We start from the raw sequence: 22,608 nt of genomic DNA, 5'->3' as shown, positions 1-22,608 counted from the left end.
CTACTGACTTCAGACAGTAACTAAATGTCAGAACACACATCTCAGTGTGAACTGTTCATGGTTGACTTGGGTAAAAATTAAATGTTTAAGACATCACAAAAAACACTGTCCACCCGTATTGTATTCCATCATGTGACTTTATTCAGCTTGCAAAAATCATTTTCAGGTTTTTTTCCTCAATTTCATTCAATTTTTCAACAGTGTATCTAATTTTTCAAGGAATGGTTCATCAGAAAAATTTCATTTTAAATTATGCATTTGTAGATGTATACATTTTGTGATTAAACATATTTAAAAAATATACGTATGATCTGTAAATAAAAAAAAGTCACAAAACTTTAAGAATAATGTTCTTGCCAATGATCTGATTATATTTAATTAACCATTCAGTGCTACCACTAAGAGGCAAAATGATGCTTAAATGATGAAAGGGAAATAAATTGAGAAAATCTAGGCGACTTTCAAGTGTTTGATGATAATTTCTTTCAACAAAAACCACACACATACATACACTGAAAGAGAAAATCATAACCTGTGACATCTTTCTTTTTAAAGCAATATTTTATCCAGTAGCTTCACACAGGTTTCTGTGAGCTAAATCAAATATCCTGACATCACTGCACAGTATGTGTGATCTCAAGCTCATGTACTTAAAAAAATAGGCATGTTAACATATCAACAAGGTGCCAATTCAAGAAATAATCTGTGCATGTCTAGTGATGCTTTAACAAAAGGCCAACAGTGGAAAACACTACAAAACAAACTAAACTGTGTTGAAAATGATGAATCTCACTCCGTTTGCCTTATTCCATATTTACAAGTTAAATGTTCCTCTTATCTGACATGTACATTTAAACAGTCAATGAATCTACATTGTTACATCCAAACCTGTTTGTGTGACAGTGCATGGAGCTGCTATCAAACGTACATTTACAACTTCTTTACATACACCATTTACACCAGTACCTGAACCAGGAGCAATTTAACAGCTCTTGGTATGTGGTACTAAACAGCCATACAGCTACGCTGGGAGTGATGACATTGATGTGTGATTGAGTGTTTAGAAAGCAAAGGGAGTCCAGTTCTGTAAAAACAACTTGCTTATAGTGAGGGGAAAAACAATTACTGGCTTCTGGAAAAGGTTATTTCACCCAGATAATGAAAAAGTTGCCTCTAGCAGTATCCAGACATGCAATTAGGTTTGAGATCGTTTGCTGATATTCCTGCTGCCCCTCATGACAGGAGATGAAGCTAGTTTTGTTTGTGTTGTTCGTGGACTGAAAATGTACGTTTAAAAAAGACTAAGCGTCTTCAGCCCTACCAGCTGACATGCTAATATTTAGTAGGTGTAAAAATATTTGTTGGTTTAGACTCTCAGCATGCTAACACTTGCCCATTAGCAATAAACACAAAATTTAGCTAGAGTTAAGAATCAGGGGAGGACCAGAGTCTTTATGACTCACCCTGAGGGATAAATAGAGATCTGATCATGCCGTAAGACATTTCACTTAAAACATAGCAGAGTTGTTAATGCTCGTACTAAAATTCCTTTACGAACAGTGTCTGGGGTTTTTTTTTTTTTTGGATAATCACCTGATCATCATTCTTCTTTGGGAATTACACTGCAAACTGCTCACAGTCGATTCCATGACCAACTAGATTAATGAGAATTGTTCATGGAAACAAATGTTGCTTATTTGATTTCTTCCAGTGATGTGAGCACCAACATTATTATGAGTCTATTCAAGCATTTAATTTTTTTTTAGCATGCACTAATTAGCACTAGACAGCTGAGGCTGATAGGAATGGCATTAGATGTGCAAGATTTTGGTCACAAACCAAAGAAGTGAATATGCTCATAATGAAAAGAAATGATGAAAAGTCCAAATTAGGAAGAGTTGTCCTTACAGACATAATGACATGTAGTAAATTTCACTAATGCCAGTCCAATAGTTTCATCATCTCTGTGAGAGCCACAAAGAATGCTATGGCATGAGCGAGGCTGAAAAAGATTAATTTATCTCTATTGTTTTGGCTTAGAGGAAGAAATCTCAGAGACAAATATCTCAAAATCTGAAACGCTAACCTGCATAAATTCCAGTGAGGCAAGTGGCAACAGCTATTTTTGTATTTAGGGTGAACTGTCTCCTTAAACTTTAGTTCTTTTTTTGTGGTAGATTTGCACTTTCTGAGCAGGCGCGCCTCCACAGCAGTTTATTAGCAGTTGGTCTGTAGCACAAGGTGCCGTCAGCTCAACCCTCATCACCAGCATTCAGGATTCAAGCCAGCCGTTTTATCAATAACTGTAAACACTGTTGATTACATCTCACAAGGGGATGTAGAAAAAATCCTGTCTGTATGTTGGTGAATTAAGTTCTCACTTTATCAACATGCTTGTAAAAATAAAATTAATCCTCAACCTAGGTTCTTAAAGCTGATCATTTTGCTGGTTAACTCTTAATGGACTCCTTTTGAGGTACAAGCACAAAAAGTGGTTTTATTCAAGCCAGAAGAAATGTTATTTGCAACTACTGGTCACATACGGTGAAACTAAAACAACTATTGCATAGTATAAGAATATTAAGAAGGTCTCAGTCTGTAAAAATAAGCCATTAATATCTCAAGGAAACTGCATCTGAGCAGGTCTAGCAACTACAGTGAGGAGACAGCTGTTCAAGCTGATTTGTGAATATTTGAATGATTTTTGTAGTCAGAGCACAAACACTGGTTATGTTTTAACTGATATTGTGGAGGAGAAATGTGTTATGCTGCCTTAAACTGCCTGGTCTTAAAAACGTTATTTATGCTACGGTGTAATAATATTCGTATCTGTATTTGTGGGGAATTTTTTTTCATGTACTAGACATGCATACTAGAAAATCTATAGTTTGATGAACTAAGGCTAAATTTACACTTTTTCAAATTTTAGTGTAGCATAAAGTGCCATATAAACATGGCACAACCCCTTTGTCAGTTTTGTGGCACAGTTGATTCATAAAACAAAAAGAGAAAAAAAAAGGCAATCACTTCCAGTCCTGGCAGGGGATGGTTTGGATTGTGCTTATGTATGAAGGAAAAAAAAGAAATTAGGAGTTCATAAAGTTGATTGCATCTGTTCTTCCATTTTACTGTATAAGCGCACTGTAAACGTTTCAAGTGTGATTCCTGTGATGAACTTTGCCTCTTCTCAATGTGGTCCTCATGCATCCTGCAGTAGTGTCACACTCCTGCCAGTTCCATGTCTCATTATCATCATCATTTTTTCCCCCCTTTCTTTGGCAGTAGTGGTTTCTTGGAAATGACTACAATGCAGCTGTGCAATACCATTAGTTTCTGTCCTCTGTCGCTGGCTCCACTTGACTTAACTGATGCTGAGCTGAGCAAATCCAATGAGTTTAACGTCATCTGGGATTTCACACTCCTCCACACCAGATGCCTGGGAGACAGATTGTCAAACTTTATTATTATTACTTTTTAAACTATAACAACAAAATTTCATAGTAAACTAAACTTTAAAGAACAATGAACAGCCTGTATCTACTGTATGAACATTAATGGTTGTGTCTATGCACTCACCAGTTTAAAGGTCAAGTTTTTGTTACTGTGAGGATCATCAACAATCTTCTGCAAATTCGCAGCAACTAGACAGAAGGAGGGCAGAAGACAATGTCAGATAATAAAACAAAAGTGAAGTAATTATAAGACTTTTCCCTCATCAGCAGTGGTAATGCAGTGACCTGAAAATTGAAAATCACAGCTAATATCTTTATGCAAGAAACTCAGAGGACAAAATATCTCAAACACATTTCAAATCTCAGATTTTAAAATGTTAAAATTTTAAATATATATATATATATATATATATATATATAACATATATTTACTGCAACAATATTTATCCCACCTTGGATTTCTCTAACTTACCAATGACTAAGTCCCTCCCGTCCACTAGGCCGGCTGAAACCAACTCCTGAGAAACTCCATCAGCAGAGTCTAGGGAAATATGTGGAGAGTGCATAAAACTGGCCTGAGCCTGTAGTATATCAACTAAACACTGATGTCCACAATGATGGCAGAGCACACAGAAGCAGCAGCTGGAACAATGAACCACATCTCTCACAGTCTGCTGAAGACTTTTTATCACTGCGCTATACAGAGCATACTGACTAACTCCACCCTGGCAGGGATTGGGAACTGCTTTGAGGGAGACAGGACAGCTCTCCAGAGGATAGTGAACTCAGCACAGAAAATCATTGGACCCCCCCTACAACCTCTCCGAAAGTCATCTATAGGTCATGCTGCTAAAGCAAGGCCTGTAGAATCATCAAAGACACCACCCACCCCTTCCATCAAGTCTTCTCACTCCTCCCCTCTGGAGGGCACTACAGCACCCTCAAGTGCTGTACATAGAGAATGAGGAACAGTTTTTTCCCCCTCAGCGGTTCAGGAACTGAACTCTTGCCCAACCCCGATCCCACTGGCCCCCTCCTCCACCATCCAAATAGCCTCACGAACTGTCACCAGTACATACACTTTTAAGGACAGTTATTTTTGTATATTCGCATGTACTATTTATTAATATTTATTTTTACTGAATGAGAGCATGTCTATAAAATATGATGATTGCTGTATTGCATGCAATGTAAATAAAGTCAATTTGGTCAGTAACAGTACATGTGGAAAAAGAAAAAGGGTGATCACTTCTACCTCTTCCAGGCATGAACTCAAATCGGATGTCATTGAGTTCCTTCTTGGGATTCCTCAGTCTCAGGACAAGGCTAATGGGAACACTGGCATTGGCTGCAGCTGGATCCTGTAGCAGCAGAGTAATTACTATGCAGAAGTTGTAGTTTGCAAAGAACATACTCGCCATTGGTTGAGGTAAGTAAACATGCTTGTTTTTACCTGAGGAGTGGGTACATGTAAAGGGCTTGCTGCGTGAGTGGGAGCCTGTGGTGGAGCGTCCTCTCCTGCCAGGCCCACACTTGGGGGGCCCTCCTGCGCTGTATTTGGTGCTGCACTAGGTGCCTGCAAATGTCCTGAGGAGCCATCTGCTGGCGGGAAAAGCTGAGAGAGGCATTTGAAAAGAAATCAGCAGGTGTTTTCAGTTTCACAGGAATGAATAAAACAAACAAACAAAAAAATGGACACACATGACAGTCATGCAGATCGCTCTGACAAGGTATTACCATGAATCAAGATTCTCAGGTCATGTCCACCACAAATGGACTCACCTCTATATTTTGGGACCCGTCCTTCACCCTGGGTGACTGCAGAATGGACATGACAGATTGTCAGGATTAAAAACATGCTATTCTCCTTTTATCCCCCAAATATATGGACTGATGGAGCATTGGTGGATTGAAGGGATTTGACACAAAGTAGGTGACAGTAACAAACGGCTTAACTGAAATCACAGAGAAGATGACAGATAAAACCCCACAGCCAATCAATTAAATGTGAACACAGGAGAATTCATTGAACAGGAAACCAGCAGGTTGACAGCTTTTTTTCTTAGGATTGAGTTCTAATAATTTGCACAGCTGAAGCCTCACCCACTTATCAAGTGGTTGTGTTATGTTAAACACATACATTTACTTTGTTTTTAATAACGTTAACAATTACAAAAATATATGTATTTGAGCACAGCAACAAAAGAAGTACTTAAAATCTTTTGTCCCAACTGTCACTTATTTGCTACAAGAACGCAACAATATGAAAATACCATAGAACAAAAGCCGGTCATTTCTCTCTCGATCGGGTCAGGTTATGAGTGGATTCTCTGAAGACAGAGGCATGCAGTCTTACCCGCAGAGCTGCTACGGCAGCTTTGCCCTCCTCGCTCTCTTCATCCAGCTCATCATCGCTCCACTCCCAGCCACCATCCTCCGTCTTGTGGAGACGGCCACTTGAGCCGGGCACACGACGCACCTACATCATATACATTTTTTTAAAGACACAAAAAACTCATTGAAAGACATTTAACAATTTTTAAGGACTTGTTCATGTGTTTTCCTGGTAAATGTTTTTTCAGAGCTGCACAGGTGTCTCCCAGCCTGCATTAGGCAGAAACTGGGACACGCCCTTGACAGGCAACAGGCTAGGGTTGTTAAAGGCAAACCTTCTTTGATCGCTCTGTTATTGTTGGACCTTTCTGTAGCAGTCTCTCTTGCAAGTACTCATTGTTCTGTGGAAGATGAAAAATTAATTGCTTTCACTGAAACATGCTTAAATATTTTCAGTTTGACTTTGTAACAGTGACGCTGGGCTCACCTTGGCTTTTGTAAAGAATTTGTGCTTCAGCAACTCAGCAGCAGTTGGCCTAAGTGGGAAGCAAACACAGGGCTCATCATAGTCATTATACAAATGAGGAATCTTACAAAACAAGAAACAGTACTAATCTCAAATAAGGCAAAAAAGGGGTTAAGGGACTAACTAACCTTTTTTCAGGATCTTTTTGTAAACACAGTGAGAGCATCTTCCTGAAGGATTTGCCGTACTTTTTCACCATTTCCTTATCTGTGATGCCAGTCTCCAAACAGGGAGGGTCATTCTGCAGAGTCAACATCAGCACCTACCAACATGATCCGCTTTGGTCAGTCAATAATAGTTTATTTAAACATGTTCCACTAACCACACTGGACAAGATGGTCTCAACTTGTTTCTTTTGAATGATGTCAAGTGTTTTTATCTCGTGCAGTAAAGAAAATAGATACAGTAAGTTATGTGTTACCTTCATTGGTGGATATTTATGATATGGTGCTGCCCCGGTGGCAAGTTCAATGGCTGTTATCCCAAAACTCCAGATGTCTGCTTTGAAGTCATAGCCACGAACCTGGGGAATAAACCTAGTGTGAGCAAAGCTCTTCAATCATATATGAGGTATAATAATATGGAAACAGGGTAGGACAAACCATTGACAAAACAAATCTACCTGCTCCATGACTTCTGGGGCCATCCAGCACGGTGTCCCCACAAATGTCTTTCGAACTTTATTCCTGGTCATGTCACCTCCTGCTGCTAAAAAGGCACTCACACCAAAATCTATAGTGTGTGTGTGTAATTGTGAGAGCATGAAACAGAGAAATTAAAGAAAATTTGTTTTAGAATTAGCAGACAAATTATTGCCTTTTGTTAATATTATTTTGTGCATGAGGGGAACCTTTAAATACTTTATTAAAACAGAAAATAGATGACAACAGCTGCAAAGTGTAAGTATACAACTAGGAGCTGTAACGAAAGCACTTCACCAGCAATTTGCACAGAGCCATCTTCCCCTAGAAGAATATTTCCAGCCTTCAGATCCCTGTGCATGGGGAGAGAGAAGTGTGTGTACAATTCAGACAGAACAAGTCAGTGGGTGCACCTACAAAGGAGTGGCTAGGCTTCACACACAAATTTTCCAAATGAAAAAACACTATTATTGCATAAAAACGGTACCTTTGATCTGCCTCATCTTACGCCTTTGACTTCTGTTTGCATACATTCAGTGCAAGCTACTAAAATAGAGCCAGAGTGGATTAACCAGCTCCCAACCCTCCCTTTCTGATTAACAATAAGTAACAGCACCTGATCTCAATCAGCAGCTGGTGTCTGTCTACATTTCATTTTTCATTCTCTATTACAATGTAATAATGCATTTATCAATATAAATTGAACCGAAATCACAATAGTGACACTAAATTCACATCACCCACTGGGCGTCAATAAACTGTTAGCTGGGAACATACATTACATGCAAGACACAGATGTCCTTCTTCCCAGCTGTAGTTCGTTGTGTTCCTTGGAGGAACTTCTATGTAAAACTAACCTCCTCAATTATGCATTTTCAGTTAATTAAATATTGAAGGAGTGAGGCACAAACGAAAAGGCCCAATATCAATGTGAGCTGACAACAACTCTATGGTGAAACATAGAAACAGCCACGAGTTAAAGTATGATAATATATCATCATAACGCACCGATGAATCTGCCCATTTTTGTGGAGGTACTCCAACCCCTCCAAGACTTCTTTCAGGATAGTGGCGATGCTGGCCTCATCCAGCACTCCAGTCTTGTGCTCACCACGAGAGATGATATGTTTGATGATGTCCAGCACAGAGCCTGAGAGACAGGTGGACACTTGTCACACTAAAATTCTGACAGCACATGGAGGGAATCACCACTTTGGCAGGCAGCTAAAGGCACACTGAGTCCTACTAATCTGAAAGTGGTTTAGATTACACACCGAACCAGCAGGGTCAAACCCTGCTTTTGCCAACACAAAACAAAGCTTCTTTAAACTCTGCTCCTGCCCCAACGGCAACACCTGAGCATCTAAGGTTCTAGAGGAATTAACTGAAATGGCCTTACAGATGACCTGCTACTATGGCATTGCTTTTATGTTACCTCTATGTACGTGCCATAGTCTGGCATACACAGAACAGTCCTGCAAGGATAAGTGCCAACTTTCCATTCTGTTTTTGTAAAGATTAAAGAAATATGTGTGAACTTGTGTACACAAGAAGCAAAAGAGTATAAATGCTTATTTTGTTAAATTAAAGATTATCTAATTTTCCCTTTATACTTATCCATAAGTAAACATTTCAAACAGCAATGCTTAAAAGAAATGTGATCACCTGCTATATTTCCTTTCTGATTGAATCATGTCTGTTTATTACAACAGACTTTGGATTACGTTTAATACTGTGGTTCAACGCCTGCTTTTAGACCCAATTTATGGCCCAAAGTACAGAATTTCTAAATGACTGAAGTTGTGTTCTTGCAGCATGATTTCCCACTCTATTTAATAGTCATTTCCCTCCCACTTTGGACTCATCAGTTAGCACATCCAGCCTTACGGTTGCTTTTAGACTTAAAAAGATACGGTGCAGAGAAAAGAACACTAAAAAACTCTGACCACAAAATGTGAGGTAACATTACAAACATGGCCAGTATATGCAAATTGCTCACTGGTTAGCCCAAACATTTAGTTCATGTTTATCTTCAAGCCAGAGCTTGAGATAAAGTAAAGTCAGACCAAAGTCAAGGTAAAAATACAAGTTAACCAAGTGTAGGTCAAGCCAGGGGAAAATTTCTCTTTGTGTTTGGACTTACCACCACTGAGCAGCTTCATCACCAGCCACAGTTCATCCTTCACTACAAAGGAGGTGTAGTAAGACACAATGTTTGGATGGTGGCATTGACTCATAGCCTGGATCTCTTTCTGCAATGACAGGGATGAAAGCTTATTTAAGGGTTTTAACTTTTTAAACACATTTTTATTTTAAGTAAAATGCCATTACAAATGTGGCTTTAATGAAACAACCCATGACTTTGGCTTTTACTCATTTCTCACTGACAAATACTTCTTGTAAAATGGCCAAACCCTAAATTGGGAGTACACAGGCCTTCTGACTAAAGGCAGTGGAGTAACCTGGGTTACATCACCATTGGGTCACCAAGCCAAGATATTTTTAACCTAATGACAGACAAAGGTGAATTCTGGGCCTTAATATATTATGCAACCACTTAGTAGCTGCAAGTCATGGAAGATAGGACAATGGAATCAAAAATTCACATCAAATACAATGAACTGCAACTTATAATCAACAGTTATAGAAAACTGGCCTGAAATGAAACAGAAAGGACTGCAGCAGACCAAAGTCGGCCCACAGATGTTCTGCGTTCATTATTTGTGACCTTTATTCTCACTGCAAAAGATGTAAATAAGGATTAAAAAACAACTAAAAAGTTGTTTTTTGGTAGTTCTATGGTGATTGTACAAGAGCAGCCAACTTTTTAATATTTCTTTTATTTTAGATCCTGTGTGTGCTGCAATAAACAAATATTAATTTTCCCACCTAATATAGTTTGTTTATAAAAAAAACTTTTTCATACTATTTATTCACCGTTTTATGTAAAAGCCACGAGTTACTGCTGTTGCAACAGTGCTTTGAACTGTGTAGGAAACTGACTTTGTTCCAATTCCGTTCTGTGTTTGCAGCTGTGCCCCTTTCAAACATTAATATTCAAAAATAAAAATATGTAAAGAAAACAATAACTGAGCATACTGACATTTCACATCAACAAAGATTTATTTCCTTAATGATTTTGCCCACAGCACATTGGTGTATTGATTAGCGCTGTGGCCTCACAGCAAGAAGGTTCTGGATTGCACAATTTTTGCTCTTCATGCGTGTATGTGGGTTTCCTCCAGATACTCCATTCCCACAGTTAAAAGACACACACATTAGGTCAATTAACAATTCTAAACGTTCCATTGGTGTGAATGGATGTTCGACTATATCTTGTCTATATTATTAATCCACCCCCACGGCCCTTTACGGATAAGCAGTGTGGATAATGGATGGATGTTACAGCTAATGGATGGATGGATGATTGTGCCTAGCTCTCTTACTTCATGGTGGTAGCAGTATCAAGCTTTTATCTGTCGCCAGCTGAACTGACCCTAACAGCACGCACATCAGACAGAAAACACATATCAACATATGGGTTGCAGACATGGGCCGACATTTTGTTCAACGTTTATTACCAGCAGCTCATCCATGCTGGTCTGACACTTTTCCAGGTTGATGCGTTTGATGGCCACCTTCTCCTTTCTTGGCTTGCAGTATGCTGCCTGGACAACAGCAGTGGCTCCACTCCCTGAGGAAATCAGCATCAAGAGTGAGTCCATTACACTGCAACACAGCCTTTGACTTCACAACGTTGGCACCTTGACAGCTCACATAAATATGTTGTGTACAATGGGAGAAGGAAGACAATTTGAATAGAAACTTGTCTATGACTGCTTTACACTTACTAACATGGTGCTGTAATTTGCAAACCCCTGATGAACTCAGTAAGAGAAAACTGCAGTTAGTTACCCATTAGTTCAGCTGTCTCAGTCTGAGTGTTTGGTCGTGTTATCTAGACTAGTGCATGGGTTGTTCAACATAAGTCGTATCATACCTTCAGTAAACGACCACCTCCCACTGACTGACTTATCTTCACGCACTGTCGGCTAACTTGCATTAGCTAGTCATTTAGCTTCGTGCTGACTTACTAAGAAGATATCTGACTTCAACTGGCCTTCAACTATCAGAGCTAATTCATGTGGCCTAGCTTAAAGGAAACCCTGTTCGCCTGTTGGCCGCCTTCAATGTAGCAATGGGTGTCAACTGGCCTCGTTAGCTACAGACATGCGATGCTGGCTGGCTAGTGGCAGTGGGAAGCCAGCGCCGACAGGCTAGGGTGCTAACGTTAGCAGGCTAAGCTACCCACCTATCACCTCATTGAGCTCGTAGTCATCCCTGTCGATTGACCAGGATTGAGAGGACTGGTCGTCTGCCATTGCGTCGCTGTTTAAACGGCGTGAAAGTCTGCTTCTAAATAAGACGCTGTCTGTAGCAATACGTCCGGGATTACTCCATTCGGCTCCGCTTCTGCTAGTGCCTGCTGCTGCTGCTCCGCTGACTCCGACCGCTCCTGTCAACACAACTTTACGCGCGACTGACGCATTCATTTACGTACGAGCCCAGGAAGGAGAACGCCGCCTCCGCCATCTTGAGTGTGGCACAGTCTGTAAGGTACCTGTGAGGTCCGAGAACACCAACTGCAGACGTTTGCATGCAATTGTTGGAGAATGACAGAACTAGCCGTAAATACGTTAATATTTACAACAGACGTATGCATTATATTCTTATCCATTATGTTTTAGATTCACAGGAGTAACATGATGTCCAGTGCACCCTGCAGGGGGCGCTCAAACTAGTTGGAAACTAAGGTTGAACTTGATTTTCTTTTTTTCCCCCATTCTTAGCGATTGAAAAGTGAAATTTGAGAAGCCCACGAAGCGCATACCACAATTTAATATAGCAATGCTGCACAATAAGACGACTCCATTACAAGCGAAATTCTGTATCCACCATTTTCTCCAAAAACGTAGGAAGCCATCACATTAAATGGTCCCTTGGTGTCGCATTGCTTGGAGTTTTGGACCATTGTAACTGATGCTTTAAGATTTGGGGCAGTGCATGTTTTAGTTGGCGGAAACTATACAATTTTAACTGATTCGTGCAATGCAGTGTGATATCTATGAGCTTTTTGGATTTATGTGTAAATTCTTATAGCATAATAAGCGAATCAATAAACCTAGGGGAGTAAAATAAACAGGAGATGAAATGAAGCAATAGTTTAAGAACAAGTCCCCCTGTACAGTACATGTTGACAGTTTGTTTCAGTGCTAATGGTAATGTCTGGTCAAGTAATATCCAGGTCACTCCTGGATATTACCTCTTTCGTGAAAAGGGATTAATTGCACTGTGCTAATGCTCTACGCACTGTAAAATGTGTGCCATTTTAAGAGATATATATATTTTACAAATGTACACCAAGCATTGGGTTATATTGATTTGATATTCTTATTATACCTCTAAATGAATCTATGGGACATATCCTTTGGTAGTAATAGGAATTTGAATTATTGGTGGTGTCCTGAGACATGAGGATGTTTTGGGGAAAACCTGCAAAACTATGGCTGGTATCAGTGGTATGTAAGGAAACAGCAGGGCTTGTTCCTGCCTGTTCCAAGAGCGCAGACACTGAGCAAAGACATAGATTTCTTCAGCAGGAGAAATTATCACAATGTGTATTTACAGTGTTTAGAAGTGAGGAGAAGTCACTCTTAATTGGCTGGTTGCATGATTCCTTAAGTGCACCTTGCTCTTTATACCTTAAATAAATATTTTCCAGACAAAATTGTTCTTCATGTGTTTTTTCCAGTTGACACGTGTGCTACAATACAAAAGGCGAAGTTCAGATGGAGATTCCGTCTCTTAGTATAGATAGTTAATTACTTACAAGTCCGCAGTGACACCATGGGCATTTAGGAATATCATTTGTCTTGTATTACCAAATTGTAGCTATACAAACCTAAAGATCAGACGGTACTATGTTTTCCTGTCTGTTTCCCTGAACGCCATGGACTTTGGACGTGGTTGACCCTTGCCATGGAGCCCCTACCCCTGCTGCTGCATTAAAGCTCACTCATCCTGATGCTGACAGTGCGCTGAGGGTAAGCTAGGCCTGAAAGGGAAGTGCTGAGAGTCACAGGAGTGCCAGTGCCCAGTGATTGCAGTGCTATTATAAGCTGCTCTGAAAAGAAAAATGAAAACACTTTAGCCTCTCCATTCATTGTGGCCAATATTCTCAAACACTGTCAACAGGGACTGGCAGCCAGCCAACTCTGCTACTCATTATGATGTTTACATTTTGATCATATGAAAAATAGGTGTACTCATGAAAATGCAGTCACCAAGAGTTTTAACAGAAGTTGACTATGATATGATAGAAAATTGCAACACGGCGTATTACTTATGAAACCTACTGTATCCTGAGGCTCAAGTGTGCTTCTCAGGTGATTGTCTCCTCCCTGTTTCTTTCACTTCTCAAGTTTCCTCTAGTTGCGGAAAAGTCCTGTGTACAGACAACAGGATTAAGAAGGGCTTGGATTAGAGATGCACTTTTCATTTGGGCTGGCAGGAGCCTTGGTGATCAGTGAGTGGCATGGCATGTAAAATACTGAACAGAGAGCCAAAAGGTATATTAGACCCATGCTTAATGGCAAAAGCTGTTGTTATGGTGTAACCTGCCCACCCTGTTGTGACATCAGCAGTGCAGCCTGCATGGCAGACTTGTCAAACCGGTGTTGGAGTCTGCAGAAGTGCTGACACCAATCACTCTGCTAGGAGAAACCAGCTTGTGTTGCTGCTTCTTCTGTGTCGTCCTTGCAGTCGCTTCAACAGACCTAATCACAATTTTTCCTCTTGGGCTGATGAAAAGACGAAACAACTAGGTGAAACTGTGCAACAAGCGAATCGAGGAAAAACAAAACCTAACTACTACTACTACTACTACAAAAAAGAAAAAAGTGAGAAGACCACACATTAGAAAAGATGGAAACGAATGGAGTGGAGAAAAAGAAAAACGGTAGGCCACCATTTGGATTTTCAGTTTCATTAATTTTCATGGAATAATTCTGGGGCTACAATAACAGGCAAATCGTCTTGATTGGAGCAGAGTGGCTTTTACTCGTTTTTCAGAGTTTTAAATTCATACCCCAAAACCTTTTCTTTTCTAAACGTGAATATCTATTTCATCAAGTGAAGTGGGTCTGTAAAGTAAGTTTTGTTTATAGTCTACCAAAAGGTGTGGTCCTGCCATCCAGTACAGTTTCACCTTGCGAAGAGCAGAAACAGGTATTGCCAAACTAAAGCACCTCGAAGCCGCCAGTCAACCAGCGAAGAAAAACAAACTCCAAGCATTTGATCCTTTACTTTTCTCAGTATTCAATATTCAGTGCATCTTTTGAGATGTTTTTCAGTATATATATATATATATATATATATATATATATATATATATATATATATATATGCTGTGTGTAATTGTGACAGCAAGATACAGAAAATTACGGAAAGTACAATCAATTTTAAAATTGTCAGACAAATCATTGTCCGTTACTACTATAACATATAAAACCCGAGCAGGGTGACTTATATAAATTAGTTTGTTGCTCGGGTTTATTTAAATCACTGCATCGGTCACTCTCGCGATATCTCCACGAGATGGAGCCCGTAAATCACAAATTTAATGACTGAACTTCAGCTTACCAGCTGACTAGCAGCTAAACTAAGTTAAAACGTGTATGTTATTTAACTGCTTATCTTAAGCCAAATTATATTAGTATTTTCGAAATGGTGTGACTGCCTTCGGAAGTGCCGAGCGGCCCCTCACAGCTGTGCACACATGTGGAGAAACGGCCTGACGCTCAGGACGTCAGCTGACCGCCCTGAGGAAGTGCTCCACTAAGTGAACTTCGACAGTTACACATCGGTCAGTCCCCCGCGTCTTCAGATCAGCCTTGCAGCTCCCGGATCCTGAGGGCACCATGAACTGCCCGAGGAGACAACCGAAGCTCGGCAGAGCTGAGGCGTTACTGCGCAATAAAAGAAGCCAGAAGGCGATACAATTGAGCTCAAAACTCATAGGTAGGCTGCACTACAGGGACTCCAACGGGTCCTCCTCGGGGATGGGACCGAAAGGTTACACAGGGACACACCACTGACACACTTGTTTGTTGTCACAGCAGATCTCACCTTGTGTACAATGAGTAAACCTTGGAGACTTTACATGGTAAAAGGCCTTTAATCCCCTTGCATGGATTGCTGGTTTGCACATTTACAGACAGAGGCAGGAAAGCTGAGTGAGAAGAGGTGGATTCCGCTCAGCAGGTCTGACGACACTAAGCTTGGATAACATTTGAATTACTCTTGTTTCGTAGGTATGGAGGGTGATCCGGACCTACAGTTCCTCCTGCAGGGGGGAGACCTCCTCAAGGTCCGCTCCCCTTCCTGGAAGAAGACTCGCTACTTCAAACTCCAAGAGGACTGCAAAACTGTGTGGCATGAATCCAAAAAAACCTTTAGGCGAAAGCAGACCTGTGAGTGCTGTCCCAGCAACCCTCCTTCATGTGTGTGAGACCAAGAATAACTCTTGCACACATGTCGGGTGTTGTTTTGGGCACTTGTGTCACACTTTAGCTTCTTTTTTTTTATATAATTAGTACCTGATAACTTTGAAAACGTGCAAATGGTTTGAAACATCTGTCTGGAAGACCTTCATATTATCATGCACAACTGGGTTGCTAGTGATAACGTTTTGTGGGTGTGTTAGGGGATAGGGAGAGATAGGGATTTTTTTATATAGTGTGTCAGGGAGTGGTATGGAATAGCTTGAGTGATATTGTCCACTTAAATTGCACCATAAACTGCTCTTCTGCATTCACAGGCTGATAACTAGTGATGTCTTTATTGGTGTCAATATCAGTGATAACATGCAACCTTTAAAGCTGTATCCAAAAGCTTTGCACATTAGCACCTTCAGACATCAGCAAAGCTAAGTTATGTTCCTAGAAACTTGTAATTTGATGTCACTAAACTGCAAACAGGAGGTTCATGTTTACTAAGCAGGCTGGCCAGTAATGCCTGAAGATACCAAAAGTACAAAGGAGCGGCTTTTTAGCAGAAACAATCACACTATCAAGCCTCTGGCAAGGAATCCAACATCCAACACTGTAAGTGTTCTAACATGAGACTGTTCTCTTGTCTCTAGTCTCGCTTGATGATATTGCGGCAGTGAGAATGGGCCGTCAGTCTGAAGGGCTGAGGAAGTACACGGAGGAACAGGTGGAGATCCGCTGCTTCTCCATCATGTTCAAGGGACGCCGCAAGAACCTGGACCTCATTGCCAGCTCGGAAGAGGAGGCCAAGCAGTGGGTCAGCAGCCTGGAGAAGATGGTCTCCAGATTAAAAAACCTCAGCTGCCAGCAGAAAACAGAGCAGTATCCTTGATAATATCACTTACACTGTGAAGATGGCTGCTGACTGCTTCAACTGCAACACACCCTGATGTATTTGGTATCAGTCCACAGCTACCACAAGAGCCCATGTCAAAAGGCCAATATCGAATTCCTTACATTGACAAATTTTCAGCTGGATCCTAAGCTGCTTGAGAAAAGCAGACAAGAACAAAGATGATAAGCTGAGTCCCTCAGAGGTCAAGAACTTCTTCCGCCTGATCAACATTGATGTGGAAGATGAGTACGCTGAAATGCTCTTCAAGGTGATGCTTTTTAATGCTTTCAAATGTTGAAAATCACTGGCTGAGGCCATAACAAGCTACAAATACAGCTGATAACCAAAATCAAATCTCCAAATCATGGTTTAGGGCGTCTCATGTAAACTGACGTCATCCATTGAAGGTTGGCAGATGGAGTTGTCTATCTTCTTTTTTTTAACAATTATTGTTTGGGGATTGTTCTGTAAAGTTTGAATTCAGTTTCCTTCCGTAATGATTTTATCAGATTTTGAATTTAACAGCGGGTTGAAATGTCTGTTGATCTATTTTAATCAGATTTAGATAGATCAGATAAACTGCATAGATATGAATCCATTTGAATGAAAGTAAAGTTAAGATTGCATAGAATTTCACTTTACCAATGCGATCTACATTTGAAGAATAACAGTATCAGTATCATTGTATATCATATTACTTGTGGTTGAATGCAAATTTTGGACAAGCCATCTTGTTACATTTACACCATTTAGAAATGTGACAAATCAAATTCCGGATACCTGACTGGAGAGGAGATCCAACATCTGTATGAGCTCTTAACGCAGCGGGAGGAAATTGACGTTATCTACGGAGAGTACGCTAGAACCACGGGCTTCATGAATTCTGAAAACATCGTGGACTTCCTGATGAAAGAGCAGAGAGAGAAAGCTACGTTGGAAGATGCACGCAGGATCATTGAGAAGTATGAGCCAGATGAAAATGGTCAGTACTTGCTCTTTAATAACATGTTTCTGGTTTCAGGTTGTTGCTCTGTAATCTGGTTAGCAACGCTGGTGTTTAAGGATCACAGGCTGGCTGGTTTTCTTTAAACAGGGCCTGAAACACTGCTCATGTGAATACACCACAGGAACTGGTAGAACTGGAAATTAGTCTCAGTTGTGTTTTGGTTTAAGAACTCAATAAGGTTTATCATGATGTTGCGTTTTGTCCAATTTTTTACATTTTCATTTTTATTTTTAATTTTTTTGGCAGGTGGGGGTGGGTTATAATTAAATGGCTCTTCAGAATCAAATTCTGATACTTTGATAATTACTGAGCTTTAGGCTTTGGATTTGCTTTCTGCACTAAAATGACATGTGATCCAAACCACGTAATAACTTGTCTTCCTCTAATATGTATTTAAAGCTTTTCAGCATCAGCAATTTTCCCAAACTCCAAAAGTAGGAGGAATTGGGTGTTAGCTCATTTGATAAGGACTGAGTCACTCTGAGTGTGACCTGCATTAATGCCAGAGCGCTGATTTGGTGACTGACTGCAGATTAAATAAGCATGAATTTTCATTTTAGACAAAACAAAAATTGATAATGTGTTATTTTCAGGGCTGATACTATAATATGAACTCATGATGACAGAAAATACCATACTAGCAAGCCAGCTAAGTAGTGAGACAAGCCTTTCAGACAGAAGCTAGAGCCTATTAATATTAACCTACAAATCTAAATGTGTGCAGTTTGCAATGATAGCCATGTACTGAGCTGTCTCTCATGGGGAGAAGGGTTTTGCGTGCGCATACCACAGCTGTGCAACAACATTTTAAGTCAGGGTTTACTGATTCTGCTGGGCTGTTTATCAACCTGTAGCCCTTTCAAAATAAGAACAATACCCAGGTTGTTGTTGTTGCCTCGATGCATCACTGTCACATCAGCTGCTTTGCTCTTGTGTCCTTTCAGTCAAGGAGAAGAAGCTGCTTTCCAAAGACGGCTTTCTCATGTACATGCAGCATCCAGAGGCCTTGATCTTAAATTCAGATCACACAGAAGTATACCAGGACATGAGCCAGCCCCTTAATCATTACTTCATCTCCTCCTCACACAACACCTACCTCATGGAGGATCAGCTCAAAGGGCCCAGCAGCACAGAGGCTTATATCAGGTAATGTTCTTCTAACCTGCAAGAATCTGTCCCCGAAATCCCCCCAATAATTATCGCTGCTTTAGCTATGATACAGGGGCAGACTCCGCATATCTACATATATAAATACTAAAAAAGCAAATCATTGGGGCGCAAAAAAACTTTGCTCGTGTATTCAGTCATTAACAGGCTTTGATTCACTCAGGGCTCTGCTGAAGGGCTGCCGCTGTGTAGAGCTGGACTGCTGGGATGGGTCAGATGACGAGCCAGTGATCTATCACGGCTACACACTCACTTCGAAGATCCTCTTCAAAGATGCGATCAAAGCCATTAAGGAGTATGCTTTCAAGGTCTGTGTAATGTGGTGATATCAAGTTGTATTCAGACTGTATATAAAAACTGACGTAGACTCTGGGACTGTGAAGTTGATGCTGAAGATCTTTGAATCTGCATTCTATCTAATGACAGTCAGGGGGCAACTCCCACTAGTTGTTCAAATGATTCAGATTATATTGACGTTTACAGAAAAACAGCTCTACTTCTCTCTTCACTTTTTGTCTCAGTAAATGTTTTACTCAAGAGTTTATGGTCTCAGTATGTAGTTTCAAGTCATCTTCAATACAACATGATATTAATTTTTAAAATTATGGTCCCATTTAGAGGAAAATAGAACACAAATCAGGGGATGTGTTGGGGCATGAGTACAGAGAAGCTCAGATCCATCCCTCACCACTCCTCGGCTCCACCATCTTGTGCATTCTTCTCATTTTTTTCTGGTGACAAAAAACGGCATGCTCAATTGTCAAATAGAAACTGAAAGCTTCAAAACTGCAGTACAGAAATCAACTGATAGTGTCGCAATGGTTGTCTCCAGCTCATCAATGTACAGTTTCCTTTAAAACTCCCCTGTCTGGTGATACCTAGACATCCGATTACCCGGTGATCCTCTCCCTGGAGAACCACTGCAGTGTGGAGCAGCAGAAAGTCATGGCCCACCACATGAACTCCATCCTGGGGAGCGCACTCATCACTGCTCCCCTGGGCCAAGGCATGCCGACAGAATTTCCATCTCCTGAGGTTGGTATTCACACTTATCCACTGGTGGATTAAGTTTTGGTCTTTAATGAAAGATGGCATTAATGCCAGTCACTTCCACTGTTTTCTGTATTTTGTACTTACAGGAATTAAAAGGGAAGTTCCTGATCAAAGGGAAGCGGTTAAACAAACTGGAAGCCATCTATGCATCAGAGGAAGCAGCTGATAACACTGATGTGACAGAGGAGGATGAGTCAAATGATGAGGATGAAGAGAAGGAGGGGGAGCAAGCCAAGGTGGGAGTTAGCTCGGGGGAGAGCGATGAATGGGTTCATTAAAATGAATGCATTAGCAGATATGTCATTTTTGCTCACCTTTATATTTGATTTAACATGTAGAAGAAAAAGAAGCTGAAACTTGCAAAAGAGCTGTCGGACATGGTGATCTACTGCAAGAGTGTCCACTTCCACGGCTTTGAAGACGCCGCTCAAAACCTCAGCTTCTACGAGATGTCCTCTTTCAAGGAAGGAAAGGCTGTGGGGCTGGCAGAGGAGTCAGGTTGGGAACAGACTGGTTCACCTGTGTTTTTGTGCCGTGTTTAATCTTGTCTGATTTTCTTTCTTAAGAGGAGTTGGTGAAATCAGCTCTCATGTTTCTACATCAACTCCTCTTGTCACATCCAAATATACTAAAACAGGGGACAGTGATGAAGCACTCATTTAGCACTCTCGCTAAATGATGCACACTCCTGTGCTTTGGCAGTGAAGGTCTCATTTTTTTTTTTGCTCTGATCTGCTTTGTTACAGCTAATGCCTTCATCCGTCATAATGTGGACAAACTGAGCCGCATCTACCCAGCAGGTACCAGGACCGACTCATCCAACTATGACCCAGTGCCCCTGTGGAACGCCGGCTGCCAAATTGGTACTCAAATGGGAAATTAGACCCATGTACAGTGCACTCTGAAGGTTTGAAACGCTTGCTGAGTTTTTGAGATTGCTGTCCTCAGTCATCTTGAATAATTCTTTTCCAGTGGCCCTAAACTTCCAGACAAACTGCACAGACATGGATGTTAATCAGGGCAGATTCCTGGTTAATGGGAAGAGCGGCTACATCCTGAAACCAGCATACATGAGAGACTTAGCAACAGACTTTGACCCCATCACGCTGACTAGGGGAGACTGGCTGAAGCACAAGACGCTCCATGTCATGGTGAGGATCCGTGTGAACACACACACACACGGATTGTTTCAATGTCTTTGTTGTAGTGCCTGTTCAAAGTTCTGTTTATGCTGTGAATTATTATTATACATTTTTTTATTTAACACAATGCATCTCCACCTGCCACCAGATTATATCAGCCCAGCAGCTGCCCAAAGTGAACAAGAAGAAATCCTCCATAGTGGACCCTTTGGTCAAAGTGGAGGTGTTTGGAGTGCCAGCTGACGTTGCTGAAAAAGAAACCAATGCCATTGAAAACAATGGTACCTTTACTTTCCTTACATAATACTTTTATGTATCAAGTCTGTTTAAAAAAAAAAAAATGCAGTTAATTTTTATATTTCATTTAACATTTTTCAATGATCTAAAATGTAAACATTTGGGGTGTCTTTCAAGATTATATGGAACCTTAATAGAAATTGCCTCTATCAATAGATGCCAGATATCATCCAGAATACATTGCTGCCACAACATTTTAAGCCAGTTGTAAGACTGTGGCATTTTATTGACTCAGACAAACTGCTGCTTGACTTTGATCAGCATATAAAACGACAGCTTCACACAGCTAATGTATTCGTTCCCTCCGGGAGGTTTCAAAATGCATTGTGGGAAACCAGGTTAAACGATCACAGAATAACTCTTGGAATGCACTGAGCGCTGGATATTAGTGATGCAAAACAGACCAAGAAATATCAAGTCATGAGGGTCATTTCTTCTTGTTTTATTTCAGGGTTCAACCCTGCTTGGAATGAAAACTTCCAGTTCGACGTTTACGTGCCAGATCTGGCGCTAGTGCGCTTCTTGGTGGAAGACCACGACTCCACATCTGATAATGAATTTGTCGGACAGTACACTCTTCCATTCAACAGCTTAAAAATGGGTGAGTTCACCGACAGGTTGTGGGTATGTCAGGTCCTTTATCCCCTTACTCTGACACGGTCTCATAAAACCGCCGATAGTTCATTGTTGTCACACTCCACAAATGAACAGGAACAGGAACTCTCTCTTCCCTCTGGCTTGTGTATAGAGAACTCAACAGGCATGTTGCACAAACAGCTCGTCATTCTTTCATCCCTCACTGCAAACCGCTTTGTGCCCCAACAGGATACAGACATGTGCCCCTGCTCAATAAGAACGGAGACCTTCTGCCCTCAGCTGGACTCTTTGTACACATCATGGTCGTTGATGCTTAGTGAGACGCCACCATCTGACATGTGACTCTGCAGAACACTAGGACATATGCAGCCATGTCTTGGCTGCTTTTAATTCAGTTTTACATATTTTTTCGTGCCCTGTTGTTTTAGTAGATGATTAACTTATTGGCTTCGTTCCAGAAGTTTGAACAGCTATTGTAAAAATTAGACAACATTCATCTTCATGGACAGCAGCCGCAGTTGTAAAGAAGACTGCAACTGGAGCTGGGCATAAACATGCCAATACCACAGAAAGAAAATGTGTTTGCCATAGTTTACTCCACATGAGTGACAAACTGTTTTAAGTGGTTTGTATGCACCAATGTTTTTACTGGTGTTTTGCCATGTTGTTTGCAAGGGCATATATTTTTTTTTTCTCCCCCAGACAGCTTGTATCCTTCAATTTTGGTCAGTCAGTTTTTTGTCTATCTAAATCCTCATGTTAAAATGTCCATTTTATGATTTCTGGAGAAACAAAAGCCAACATAGAAACTATGTGCTGTCTTCATCAATAATTATAGTCACCAAGTATGATTCATTTTCATGTAACATCATCATAGCTGCTTATCTTTTTATAATCAAGATGAGGATAAAATATTTCAAACAAGCACCAGTCTTCCTCCTTTTCTTCA

The 22,608-nt window shown here is 40.6% G+C and overlaps 2 protein-coding genes across 4 annotated transcripts; one reads left to right on the top strand and one right to left on the bottom strand.

The window, feature by feature from the left end:
• Nucleotides 1–118: 118 nt before the first annotated feature.
• On the bottom strand, nucleotides 119–11,489 carry LOC115057818 (serine/threonine-protein kinase OSR1-like). The gene is made up of 17 exons (XM_029525033.1): nucleotides 11,266–11,489; nucleotides 10,535–10,647; nucleotides 9,097–9,205; nucleotides 7,962–8,103; nucleotides 7,251–7,306; nucleotides 6,935–7,044; nucleotides 6,734–6,835; nucleotides 6,441–6,574; nucleotides 6,274–6,322; nucleotides 6,122–6,187; nucleotides 5,809–5,931; nucleotides 5,235–5,270; nucleotides 4,906–5,067; nucleotides 4,708–4,813; nucleotides 3,925–3,993; nucleotides 3,577–3,641; nucleotides 119–3,436 (listed from the first exon to the last, which is right to left on the bottom strand). The coding sequence occupies exons 1-17, from the start codon at nucleotides 11,333–11,335 to the stop codon at nucleotides 3,362–3,364; spliced, it is 1,587 nt and encodes a 528-aa protein (XP_029380893.1). The 5' UTR covers nucleotides 11,336–11,489; the 3' UTR covers nucleotides 119–3,361.
• Nucleotides 11,490–13,697: 2,208 nt separating this feature from the next.
• LOC115057172 (1-phosphatidylinositol 4,5-bisphosphate phosphodiesterase delta-1-like) lies at nucleotides 13,698–22,580 on the top strand. 3 transcript variants are annotated; one of them, XM_029524071.1, is made up of 15 exons: nucleotides 13,698–13,971; nucleotides 15,326–15,484; nucleotides 16,156–16,384; nucleotides 16,536–16,665; nucleotides 17,151–17,379; nucleotides 18,348–18,549; nucleotides 18,734–18,878; nucleotides 19,453–19,605; nucleotides 19,710–19,859; nucleotides 19,962–20,121; nucleotides 20,370–20,486; nucleotides 20,596–20,774; nucleotides 20,914–21,046; nucleotides 21,514–21,663; nucleotides 21,888–22,580. In XM_029524071.1, the coding sequence occupies exons 1-15, from the start codon at nucleotides 13,938–13,940 to the stop codon at nucleotides 21,974–21,976; spliced, it is 2,259 nt and encodes a 752-aa protein (XP_029379931.1). In that variant the 5' UTR covers nucleotides 13,698–13,937; the 3' UTR covers nucleotides 21,977–22,580. The 3 variants fall into 3 exon arrangements, with proteins under 3 accessions (XP_029379931.1, XP_029379930.1, XP_029379929.1); XM_029524070.1 differs by lacking the exon at nucleotides 13,698–13,971 and adding an exon at nucleotides 14,691–15,032 and having other exon boundaries at nucleotides 19,965–20,121; XM_029524069.1 differs by lacking the exon at nucleotides 13,698–13,971 and adding an exon at nucleotides 14,827–15,032.
• Nucleotides 22,581–22,608: the final 28 nt, after the last annotated feature.

Source organism: Echeneis naucrates, chromosome 17 (genome assembly GCF_900963305.1).
Source record: "Echeneis naucrates chromosome 17, fEcheNa1.1, whole genome shotgun sequence".
Taxonomy (NCBI): Eukaryota; Metazoa; Chordata; class Actinopteri; order Carangiformes; family Echeneidae; genus Echeneis; species Echeneis naucrates.
The sequence above is the reverse complement of the archived record's forward strand: the minus strand, read 5'-3'. Positions and strand labels throughout refer to the sequence as shown.